General features: G+C 41.6%; 1 protein-coding gene across 2 annotated transcripts in view; it reads left to right on the top strand.

Moving 5' to 3' along the window:
* The window catches only part of Arid4a (AT-rich interaction domain 4A), a 66757-nt gene extending 58585 nt beyond the window's left edge, over window positions 1–8172 (top strand). For both annotated transcript variants that reach the window (XM_075947516.1, XM_075947517.1), the window contains exons 22-24: window positions 2545–2751; window positions 3798–3944; window positions 7132–8172. In XM_075947516.1, coding sequence (XP_075803631.1) covers window positions 2545–2751; window positions 3798–3944; window positions 7132–7235 — 458 coding nt within the window. In that variant the 3' untranslated portion in view covers window positions 7236–8172. The remainder of the gene's footprint in view (window positions 1–2544; window positions 2752–3797; window positions 3945–7131) is intronic.
* The last annotated feature ends 4454 nt before the right edge of the window (window positions 8173–12626 follow it).

Genomic DNA, 12626 nt, shown 5'->3' with positions numbered 1-12626 from the left:
GGCATAGTGTGAATCTAATCCACACCTCAGGACCACCAACAAACTGAGCCTGGAGGATCCTACACAGGAACAGGCGTCTACTAGTCAGGCCTGGAGGATCCTACACAGGAACAGCTCTTCCTACTAGTCAGACCCATAAGGTCATGAATGCCATAAGAAGAAAAATGTTCGGGATTAAAAGAGACTTTAGAGACATGTTTGTCGCTAAGTGCATACATGCTTCTCACCTGGATCTTGCTCTAAAGGGTACTGTGGGTCATCAAGTGAAGGTCTGAAAGTTGCAATCTGTGAGTTCTTGTGTAGGATAACTGATGAGAGTATTTTGGCTTAAAATTAAAGTCTATGAATTCATTTCTCTGTCCCTTTAAGCAGTGAAACCTAACTTCCCTCCCCTGGACTGAGATGAGCTCAGTGATTCATGTCTAACAGAGCATAGTGATGGCACGTGACTGTGATGGGTAGCGTTGACTGCCAGCTTGACAAGATGTAGAATCACATGAGACAGACCTGGGCACAGCTGCGAGAGATTATCTAGACTCAGTTCTCACACTGATCCACAAGCTCGTGTAAAAGTCCAGGTGTGCTTCTGCACACTTTGATCCCAAGGCTGGGGAAAGCAGACAGGCAGGTCCACGGCGTTCACTAGCTAGTCAGCCTTGACAAATCTGTGAGCCATGGTTCCCAGCGGGAGACTGTTTCAGAAGACAAGGTGGACAGCTCCTGAGGAACTCCACACATGTGAACACACACATGTACAGAAAAGAAAAAGAAAACAAGAAAAAACCCAAAAGTAGAATTACGAGGTGAAATCAGTAGTATTGGGGTTGTATGGATTAGCTTATGATGTTGAATTTGGTCCATATTGAGTTCCAGGCACAGTTAGAAGGAAAGAAAGTCAGAATGACAAGACATTTCTTTCTTTTGATTTTCGAGACAGGGTTTTTCTGTCCTAGAACTGATTCTGGATGTCCTAGAACTCACTCTGTAGACCAGGCTGGCTTTGAACTCAGAGATCTGCCTTCCTCTGCTACCCAAGTGCAGGGATTAAAGGTGTGTCTCCCCGCCTACCCCCAGCTGACAAGACAATATCTTTTTTAAGAAATTTGATGGGAAAAGGTTCCCACCAAAGGGAGCTTACTCCCTTCCTCTCCCTGTGCTCCCCCCCCCCCCCACACACACACATAAGGATGAGGCAGATCTAGACTTTAGAAATAGAAGTCTTCCACAGTTACAGAACATGGGCATTTGACATAAGGGTCTTTATTCCGGGAGACCTGGTAGTTGAGCATTACAAAGCAAACTCTTCTTTTGAGGATGAGTAATAATCATATTGTAACCATTATAATTAAGACCCAATAAGGGGCCAATGAGGTGGCTCAGTGGGTAAAGCATTTGCCATGCAATCCTGACAAGGTGAATTCTGTCCCAGGATGCAGAAGGGACTTCCACATGTCCTCCACAGCATGTACCCTGTCTTTCACAACCTCCACACAGCAATCAAATTTTTCCCTTAAGGGTGGTAAGGACATACAGATAGGGCAGATGCAGGAGAGGAGACAGACTGGGAAACTGAGTGTCTAATCTTTAGCTTTTGAGAGTAAAGATAGGGTAGGGGTAAAAGGTATATACCTTGAAAAAAAACAGTAAAATAAAATTCCAGTTTGTTTTTATGGAAAAGTCAGTACAGTTCTTAGGATGAATTGGTGAGGAAGGAGGCAGAGTTGGAAATGAATTCTCTCTTGTTAACACATGTATCAGAAATTGAGCATAGACCAGCATGCCTATAATCATAGCACACAGGCAGCTGAGGCAGGAGGATCATGAGTTCCAAGATAGTCTGGACTAGATACTAATTTTTAGGCCAATCTAGGCTATAAAGACTATTTTTTTAAAATGTTTTTTATTTATTTATGATGTAACATTTAATGTTTCTTATTTATATTTATTAATTATAAATTTTACATACTTATTTATGATTAAAGGCAGTGAGTGATAGCACACATCTTTAATCCTTGCACTTGGGAGCAGAGGCAAGCAGAAATCTGTTTGAGGCCAGCCTGGTCTACAGAGCGAGTTCCAGGACAGCTAGGGCTATACAAAGATACCCTATCTTGAAAAACCAAAAAAAAAAAAAAAAAAAAGTTAAAGAAGAAAAGTAAAAAAATAAACATTGAACATGTTTACAAGATCTGTGTGTGTTCTTCATACACAGTTGGGTTGGTTCTCCTTCAGGTGTTTTTATGTTTTGTTACCACACACATGGAGCTACAGGATATTGTGTTGTAACTCTGTGCCGCAGGCCGACTTCTGAAGGTGATAGACCTTAGAGCCACAGCAGTGCCACCAACTGTGCGTGTTACTGTGACATTCCTTTCGTCATCTTGCTTCTGCTGCTGAGGCCAAAGAGTATATTTTCCCCTTTCTCTGTTGTGATCTTTGTATATGTGCTCACCTGTGTGATACCAAGAAGTGGCATTGCTTCTTCTGTTGCATCTCGGTGTTTGAGGCTATTCATCATGTGTAATTGGAGTGAACTTATTACAGGACAAAGCAGTGACAGCGAAGATCTCCCCACCATAGACAGTTCCAGCAAATGCACGCCAGTCAAGCATCTCAGCCTCTCTAAGCCGCAGAAGCTGGCTCGCTCCCCTGCAAGGATCTCGCCTCACATCAAAGATGGAGAGAAAGAGAAGCACAGAGAAAAGCACCCAAATTCATCCCCCCGGACATATAAGTGGAGCTTCCAACTCAGTAAGAACCTTCCAGATAGCCTGACTATAATGTGCAATGTGACATTTCTTGACTTAATGGAATGATGCTAGTAATCATTAACAAATTATATAGCCATTGCAAATCAGTAATCATCACTTGTATGTAAATCTGCTTTTCTTTAATTTGGATAATGCGAATTCAGTAAGTATGACAAAATCTTCAGTTTAGAAACAAAACATGAGCTGAGTGTGTGGTTCACCTCTGTAACCCGGCGTTCATGAGATTGAAGCCAGAGGGGCATAAATTTGAGGGCAGCTTGGGCTACACAGTCTTTGTCCGAGGTCTCAGTTATGTACGTCAGTGAGATGGAGTGCTGACTCTGAAGATGCTAATGACATCATAGGTCCGACTGCCTTCTTTTAATGTTCTTAATGTTTTGTAATCATTGGAATGATACATGGGTTTTTTTCTTAGATTTATTTATTTGTTCATTTATTTAATGTGCACTGGTGTTTTCCCTTTATGTATGACTGTGTGAGGGTGTCATATCCCCTAGAACTGAAGTTACAGACAGTTGTGAGTTGTCATGTGGGTGCTGGGAATTGAACCCAGTTCCTCTGGAAGAGCAGCCAGAGTTCTTAACCACTGAACCTTCCCTCCAGCTCCAAGAGTAATGCATGCTTAATATAGAATATAAGGCTAAAGAACTCCTAGTCAGGGGCTGGAGAGATGGCTCAGAGGTTAAGAGCACTGGCTGCTCTTCCAGAGGTCCTGAGTTCAATTCCCAGCAACCGCATGGTGGCTCACAACCACCTGTACTGAGATCTGGTGCCCTCCTCTGGCGTGTGGGCATACATCAAGGCAGAATGTTGTATACATAATAAATAAATAAATCTTTAGAAAAAAAAAAAAGAACTCCTAGTCATAGATTTAATTTAATTTAATCGTATCTTCTGTAAAGAACTTGTGTTAGGTCACAATACTAAAGCTTTTACTGATTTTCAAGTCCCACTTTTTATAGAATTGACTTTTTTCTTATAGAATTACCATTTTAAAATTTAGATTATATTTATCTTTCCTTTTAGACGAATTAGATAATATGAACAGTACAGAGAGAATCTCTTTTCTCCAAGAAAAACTACAGGAAATCAGAAAATACTACATGTCTTTGAAGTCTGAAGTTGCAACCATAGACAGGAGGAGGAAAAGATTAAAAAAGAAAGACAGAGAAGGTAATGTTATTTGTGTCTCCCCTCACTTTTGGATGTACTCAGGTCATTTTGTAAGTTTATCTCTCAGTTCATGTGCAGTAGACGCTACTTTTAGGGATAGCATTGTCTCCTGATGCGGGAAGTGGGTGTATCTGCAGCCGAGTTAACCAGACTCTCTTGAAAGACCTATGAACTATTTTAAACAATCTGTGATTTACTAACCGTGTTGGGTTTTCCTGGACGGCATACTCTGCTCAGCAAATATTTACTTTTGTTATTAGGCCTTAGGTATTGTCGGCATTACCTGTTTGAAGCCATAACTTATTCATAAACAGCTACAGGGCAATTGAATGCTGCTCAGCAGGGCTACTGAGCATGTGCCGCTCTGCAGGGGATGCAGAGGCAAGACGATGTAGACACAGATTTTGATCTCTAGAGTCTTAACATCACTGGACGGTGTGTGCCCTGAGGAACATTGGCAGTCTGGCAGTTAGGTTATTTAAATATTCTTAAGGAGTGTGATATGTGTGCCAGACCTTAAGAATGCCAGCTAGTCAAACATTGGACATGGTGTGTAGCCAAGCTCTGCCAAGATATCAGTAAAGGAAATTAAGGTTTGTGCGCTAACTCATTAGTATTCAGATCAGAACAAGGGGAAGTGATCACTCACTAGTATGATTCTAGGGAGAACTAGCATCCAAGATAATAATGCCAACTGCTAGAGAAAATAGGAAGAGGGATTTATGTGTTGTTTGTGGCAGAACAAATGTGGTAGCTCCTGTATTAATTACTTTCACATTGCTGTCACCGAAAGAATATAAGAAGGAGTCAGGATTTACCCCCAATGGTTCTGCCTCCAACTTTTCACCCAAGAAACCTATTGATTAGGTCAGAGTGGTCCTAATAGGGTTGTTTCTGAAAACCCTTCATGCATACGAACCCAAAGAATTCTTTACTAATAATCACCCTGGCATTTCTTGATGTAATCAAGTTGACCATTGAGACTAATGGTCAAAAATCTCCGTGTCAGCTTATACGCAACCACATCCCTTTAAGCACAACACTCCACCTGTTTCTCAAGAGGCTCCTGTTCTTTTCTAGTTCAAGGTGTACTCGGTCCCTCTTCGTTAAGTTCCATAGACCCAGCCACTTCAGTATTCACAAGTCTAAGACCATAGAACCTACCAAGACTCAAAAACATCTTTGCACCCTTGTAAAAATTAAAAAAAAAAAGAGGAAAACAGTGTCCGTACTTCCAACATATATGGCATAAATATTCCTATTCCAGAAGGGAGGAGTGGGGATGGAGCCAAGCAAGAGCCACACTCATTAGAGCAAACACTGGATCCTGTGGTCCCATGTCTAGCATCAGGGCACATGGTATCCTGTTTGATCTCCAAAGGGCTTGGGCAGCTCCACTTCTGTGAACTTTGGCTTCTCTCTTGGGCTGGAGGGTGATACCTGCAGAAACTGAAATCACAGCACACTGTGGTATTTCTGGGCATAGACTTCAGACCCTTAAGCCTGTTGCCAAGGAGAACAGTATGGAGCTGTTCTTTAATGTTTAGGACATGGAAAATAACCTGTGTTCATAAATAAGGGATGCATGAAAAATGGTTTCATATTGCTTTTAAAAAAAGCCCCATATCCAGAAGAAAATGAAAAATAAACAGTTACCACAGTAGAGGAGAAATAGCAGCAAGTCGGTGTATACCTATAATCCTAGCATTCTGGATGGAGGCAAGAGAATGGTGAGTTTGAGGCCAGTCTGAGCTGCAGAGTAAGAAAAGCAAACAAAACACCCAAACCACAAAAACAAACGCCAACATTTTATCTTTAGAAGCTAGGTGTGTGTGTGTGTACCCGAAATCTCAGCCTTCAGGAGACGGAGTCAGGATTTCAACCAAGTCAGGGTCAGCTTGGACTACATAGCAAGATCCCGTATCTGTAGGACACAGAGCAGCTGCTAGACTACTGTATTAGTGATAAAACAGTGCTAAAGAGCACACTCACTTGCTCTTGCAGTTAAAAAAAAGCAAGCAAGTCAGTTGACATTTTTTAACTGCAGAAAAGATCTCAAGTTAAGGTTGGGGGTGAGGCTGAACTGCCAGACTGTTTGGAAATGAAACAAGAAATTAGATCATTATATCTACCCTTTAAAGACAGGTTTACCTTTCCCAATCTCTGACTGAAAAAAGAGAAACTGAATGGAATCGTTTTGAAGACTCAGGGGTACCAGCTCTAACTAATGGTGATAGCTAGAGAAGGGTTAAATCAGAGTTGAATACCAGATGGTGAAACTCCCTTTTTCCCACCCTCACTTCTTGAGAAACTTAACCTGCTCCTTCCTGGAAGGAGATGGGGTGGGGTTCTTCTGAAGAACCTAACTATGCCTAGACAAGTGGTCTACTCTAGAAACCAACATTTGGATACTTCTGATCCTAAAAGCAAGACCCTTGCAAGTCACATGTGTTTCATCCACATTGAAAGATGCAAAGCTCAGACATGGCTTCTAGCTGACTTATTTTAGCCTTTCCTACATCTGGAACCCACATTACCAGATATTTGAAGAAAATGTTTGTGTAAAGTTAGGCCAAAATGGGAGGGGGAATAACCCACAAAGCTGTTAGTTTTTAAAAAGTACAAATATACTAAGAATGTAAAGCTGGTCGTATAAGCTCATCAAACCTGTGGAAGGCTTTGCCATTTCTTTGAGCCTCACCCTGTCGGGGAACGTTGGTTGTTTTCCCATGGGTCTGAGACTGTGGTCCTTGTCGTGGCTGTCCCCAACAACACACCGTCACTCAGGACTTCGCATTCTCAGGTCCTCCTCTGTTCCCCACAGGGAAACAGAGCAAGGCCGTGGGGTGCCCAGTACAGAGTGTGTTTGCCAAGGAGCTTCTCCAGGATCAGGCTAGAACAGGGGTAATTAGAACAGTTGGCTCCGGGGGGTGTCAAAATAAACCACCCATGCTCACACACCTGATGGGGTCCAGCCGGGTGTAGTAGAATCCCAGCACTCGGGAGGTAGAAGCAAGAGAACCAGTGTTAGGTCCTCCTTGGCTATGTATCGACGTTGAACCAGGCTGGTCTGTGTGAGATGATCTCAAAAAACCAAACAACAGAATCTTATTTCTAATTTAGTTTCTATCTTAGGTATCTTTGTGTAATCATTCCTTGATCTAACCTGGTTGTGTTGATTCCACAGTGTCCCATGCAGGAGCATCTATGTCATCTGCTTCGTCAGACACTGGAATGAGTCCCTCTTCATCATCTCCCCCGCAAAACGTCCTTGCTGTCGAGTGCAGGTGATGAAAGTTTTCCCACCTTCCAGCAGTTTGCTGCCATGGACTTAAATTACAACACTCTGAACTCCAACCACAGAGAGCACTCAGCTGGCGAAGGACCTCCTGTATATTTTCCAGGATTGTCTGTATCCTCCTCTCTTCTTTTTTACTGTTGCAAAAAATAAGCTTATTAATAATTGAAGGTTAGGTGGCCTGCCATATTGGTCATATTTTTTCCTCTGTATTTTCTTTTTCTTTCTTTCTTTTTTTTTTTTGGTGATAGAGAAAAAGGGCACTTAGCAAATTTGAATTTGTATGATAAAGCTTTCAGGTGTTCTAGAAATCCTAGACAAGCGAGTGCACGTGATAAACATCAGACCATACCTGGCTGGACAGTGACCGCTGCACTTTCACTGTGTGTGAACATGAACACTTGGTGAGTAGGGGGTTGTTTTGTGTTGTTTTTTATTATTATTGTTGATTTTTTTTTATTTCTTTTTTTTTTTTTTTTTTGTGGAAGCACTTGCTATGTAGAACTGCCAAAGCATATGTTCAGCAGTGTGCCCGGGTTAAAGTGTATATGGGACAAAATAAATTGTGAAAGGAAGTGTAGTTGACTGAAAACTGCAGTTGTAATAAGTCTTCCACTTTTTATAGGACTTTTGAGCACACAATTATGCAAATATTTTAATGTTTATTAATGTTTACAGTGGAATTGTGAATAAGTTTTCAGTGGACTATCTTATCCCTTGACAAAAATATTTTGTCTTTTTTCTATGTAATTTCAGAGTTTTTATTTTGTTACAAAAATACAAAAATGAAATATATAACAACAATGAAGTTATTTAACAAGATTTCTAAAGCTGAAAATTTTGTGTAAAATAAGGTATTATCTTGCAACTTGTTAAATATATTTATTCAGACATTGGATGGTTGTATTTTTATGTATTTTTTAAAATATTAATAAAATTGAAAAAAAGGAAATTCTAGGTTAATTCACTCTTTGGATGGCAATAGTTGTCAGCTGTCCCTTTTGCAGGAGGTCGTATCTGCAGCCACATGCGCTGCAGGGAATCCGTGTCAGCCCTTCCAACAGAACAGCTGTCCGTGGGCATCTGGATCGTCATCGTGTCCTTGTATAGAGACTTGGCAGTCCTAGTATCTGAACTGTCTGGAGGATCAGATTCTTGGTTGCCCTTCAGATGCTTTGTCACAGCTTTTTGTTTGCTATCCTGCCGAATAAATGACACCTCCCACAGTCGAGATGCACCCACCACGCTGAGCCACTGTGTGCGCCCTGTCTGTGGCGTGATCCACAGGCCTGCGCATGCGTAAATAATTCTTCCAGAATCATGTATTTAAAGCAGTTTTGCATATACGTTATGTAAAAGATGTGATTTTTTTAAAAACAATTTTTAAACTCATGTTTGTACATGAAAAGGAGTTGTTTTGGAGACGCCTTTTCTGTGGTTCATGTGCTGTAGCGTGAAGGCCTGGGTGCTCCAGACCGTGGCAGACAGGCACAATACACTTGCCATGGCAGCGCAGAGCCTCACTGAAATCATTGTCTCAGCCTCATCTGCCACATTGTGAACTTGTTATTCAGATTTCTTCCACTTTCTCAGAGAATTAAAACAAAAAAGTACTCTTGTAATATGAACTTTCCTGTCTTTTATTTGCAAAGCAGAAGTATTTCAATGTAAAATAAAAACGGAGCCCAGTGGGCGTTTCTTAAACATAGGCTTTACAGTTTTAGGTTTTTTTTAACTGATTTTTTCCTAAATGCCAGTAATTTATAGTTGGAAGGTTAGTCTGTGCACCTAAACATTTCAGTACATTCTTCAATGTTTTGTTTTGGGTTTTGGGTTTTGGTTTTTCAAGACAGAGTTTCTCAGTAGCTTTGGAGCCTGTCCTGGAACTAGCTAGCTCTTGTAGACCGGGCTGGCCTCGCACTCATAGGGATCTGCCTGCCTCTGCCTCCTCCAAGTGCTGGGATTAAAGGCGTGCGCCACCACCACCCGGCACAAGTCTTCAATTTTTAAAATGCTTCTTGTACTTACTTATAAAAATGAAAGCCAAGCGGTGGTGGCGCACGCCTTTAATCCCAGCACTCGGGAAGCAGAGGCAGGTGAATCCCTGTGAGTTCGAGGCCAACCTGGTCTACAAAAGCTAGTTCCAGGACAACTAGGACTGTTACACAGGAAAACCCTGTCTCCAAAAAATAAATAAAGTGAAAAAGTGGCCAGGCAGTGGTGGCGCACACCTTTACACATTTATTTTGAGTTTTTCTAAACTTTGAGTTGATTATTGCGTGTGACTGAGGAAGTAAAAATATAAAGATATATAAAAAAGAATGTACTATCTATAAATCAAGGAATTCAAAATACAGCTTTCTGTATTTGTATTCTTTTGTGTACTATTACTGTTTTATTATTATTATTAAATTTCTAGTCTTTTACTAAGAGAACATTTTAAAAGAATTATGACATCTATAAAATTGGCTTAGATCATAGAAATCCATATGAATTAATTTGCTTATATACTTTCTTTATGGGCCCTATAATTTAACATACCTATATTTAACATCACGCAAAAACAATTAACAGAACTGATTCGATTTGTGGAGTATCTTCTGTGTGTCAGACAGTACATCATGATGCTAAGACTCAGCCACACGAGTGAGAGATACAGAGAGGTTCCTGGACTATGTGAGATCACATTAGCTCTTTAATTAAAATACATTTTTTTCTTCGGCTTTTTCAGGTAGGGTTGCATGCAGGCCAGTGCAATTTTAAACTGTTTGTAACTGAGGCTGGCTTTGAATTTCTGGTCCTCCTGTTTTTACCTACCAGATGCTAGGATGACAGGCATGCACTGTTCTACCCAGCTAAATTCATATAACTTCACAAATGCAACACATCTTAACATAATTAAACAAACTCAGCGTAAACACTATTACACACAGTTAATGTGATATTCCACAGCACAAACAAATGCCACCTCTTTGCCCAGTTAAAATGATATTTCACAACGAGCCTCCGCCTTCCGAGTGCTAGGACTGCAGCTATGGTAGGCATAATGAAGTTGCTGTTGTCAAGACATCCTAATGTGGACACTGACTAGTTTTAAGGCTGGGATGGTCTGGAAAGGCTTTGAAGAGAAAACTTGAGTTAAACTGAGTCCCAGGGAAGAAGGGGAATGGATCAGGGAGATGGGAAGAGCCGTGTGGATAGGATGGTGTTCAGAGAGGGCCAGAGAGGAGACATCAGTAGAGCCGGGCCACAGAGCAGGCCTGAGACAGGAAGTGGGTCAGGCGCTCCGGCCTTGCTCTGGCCTTGCTCTGGCCTTGCCCTTCTTTCCCTCTCCAGTGTCAGCCCTGAACACCCGGGGCTGCCTCAGCCACTTTGCCAGGAAGCTTTTTGCTGACTTTTGAACCCAGAGTCCATCGCTCCCTTTTCTGTTCGACCGCACATCTCACCTCGTGCGTGCATGTGAGCTTCCCTCCTGGACAGTCGCTTCCTTCAGTGTTCCTTGGTCACAGGTGTACCTCGTAGTTCTAGCATAGAGTAGCCAAAGTTACTAAAGAAAAAAATGACTCGGTTGCTTTTAAACAGTTGTTGATCTTTATAAAGAAAACCAGACGTTTAAGATCTTTTTTAAGATTTATTTATTTATTTCTTATGTATACAACATTTTACCTGCATATGTACCTGCACCCCAGAAGAGGATGCCAGATCTCATTATAGATGGTTTTAGCCACCATGTGGTTGCTGGGAATAGAACTCAGGACCTCTGGAAGAAGAGTCGGTGCTCTTAACCGCTGAGCCATCTCTCCAGCTCCAGATCTTTTTATATAGCATGCTAGTACTGAAATATCAGCTCCATGGAACAAATTAAAGTAGATTTGATTCATGACCTAAAGTTTTGCTCCATTTCAAGAGGACAGTGTATAACAGCACTGGTCATCGTGTTGAACAGCTCGGGAAGGAGTTTCGAGCTGATAAAAAATTTCCGATAAATACATGCTCAGTGCTTTAGTACAGTACATTTGTTCTAGTATTAAACACCTCCCGAGACAGGGCCTCAAATTCAAAATAACCCTCTGAGCTTGGGAACTTCAGGTATGTACCCTATACTCAGTTACTCAGCTAGTGTTTTCCCCCCAAATTCTCATGACACTTTCCATGTTGACAAGCACAAGATAGTCTTCATTCACAGAGACCTAATATACATCTTTTTTTTAAATATTTATTTATTTATTATTTATTTAGTATACAATATTCTGTCTGCAGGCCAGAAGAGGGCACCAGATCTCTTTACAGATGGTTGTGAGCCACCATGTGGTTTCCGGGAATTGAACTCAGGACCTTTGGCAGAGCAGGCAATGCTCTTAACCACTGAGCCATCTCTCCAGCCCCTATACATCTTTTCAAACAGTTGACGACAGTATTTGTAATTTTAATATTTGTAGTTAACATAATTATGAAGCTGTGTTCATTTTGTACTCTGTATCATGCAAAATTCATTTTAAAAAGCTCTGTTGTGAAGCTTAGGGAAACTTTATGTGTATAATAAATGAATGTATATATAAGTAATTGGCTTAAATTACATCTAACAAGATAATTTGAGTTAAGAGTTTTGTCAGCTACGAGTTGCCAGACGAGGGGCTGCTGAGATGGTTCTCCTGGTACGGGTGTTTGCCACCAAGTCTGGTGCCCTGAGTTCAATGCCTGGAGCCCACATGGTGAAAAGAGAGCAGCTACACTCTGACCTCTGACCTCAGTACATAATAAGTAAATGAATAAATATAATTTTTAAGTTGCCAGGGTAAACATAAAAATAGGAGCTACTCCATTAAAGTTGAATTTCACACAAATAACTAGGTAAACAGACTCCTGCAAAAAATATGCTACTTATTTAGGTACCTGTATTTTATCTGTAAACTGTCTTGTTTCACTTCTCTACATTGCTGTTCTCCAAGAGACTTTCTTTGGTCTCTCATATACAAAAGCAAAATTGATGAAGTTTCTCTTGGTTCCAAGGATGAATCAGTACGCCATGCCTGGTTTTTAGAAGTAGCACCATTCCCAAGATGGGCCCTCTCTCCTTACAGTATGAGAGATGGCTGCGGGTGTCCTCAGGATCCTCCGGGTGTGAGAGATGGCTTCGGGTGTCCTCAGGATCCTCCAGGTGTGAGAGATGGCTTCGGGTGTCCTCAGGATCCTCCGGGTGTGAGAGATGGCTGCGGGTGTCCTCAGGATCCTCCGGGTGTGAGAGATGGCTGCGGGTGTCCTCAGGGTCCTCCGGGTGTGAGAGATGGCTGCGGGTGTCCTCAGGATCCTCCGGGTGTGAGAGATGGCTGCGGGTGTCCTCAGGGTCCTCCGGGTGTGAGAGATGGCTGCGGGTGTCCTCAGGG

This window comes from Microtus pennsylvanicus, chromosome 14 (genome assembly GCF_037038515.1).
Source record: "Microtus pennsylvanicus isolate mMicPen1 chromosome 14, mMicPen1.hap1, whole genome shotgun sequence".
In the NCBI taxonomy this organism is placed as follows: Eukaryota; Metazoa; Chordata; class Mammalia; order Rodentia; family Cricetidae; genus Microtus; species Microtus pennsylvanicus.
Note: the sequence above shows the minus strand (reverse complement) of the source record. Positions and strands in the feature narration are given on the sequence as shown.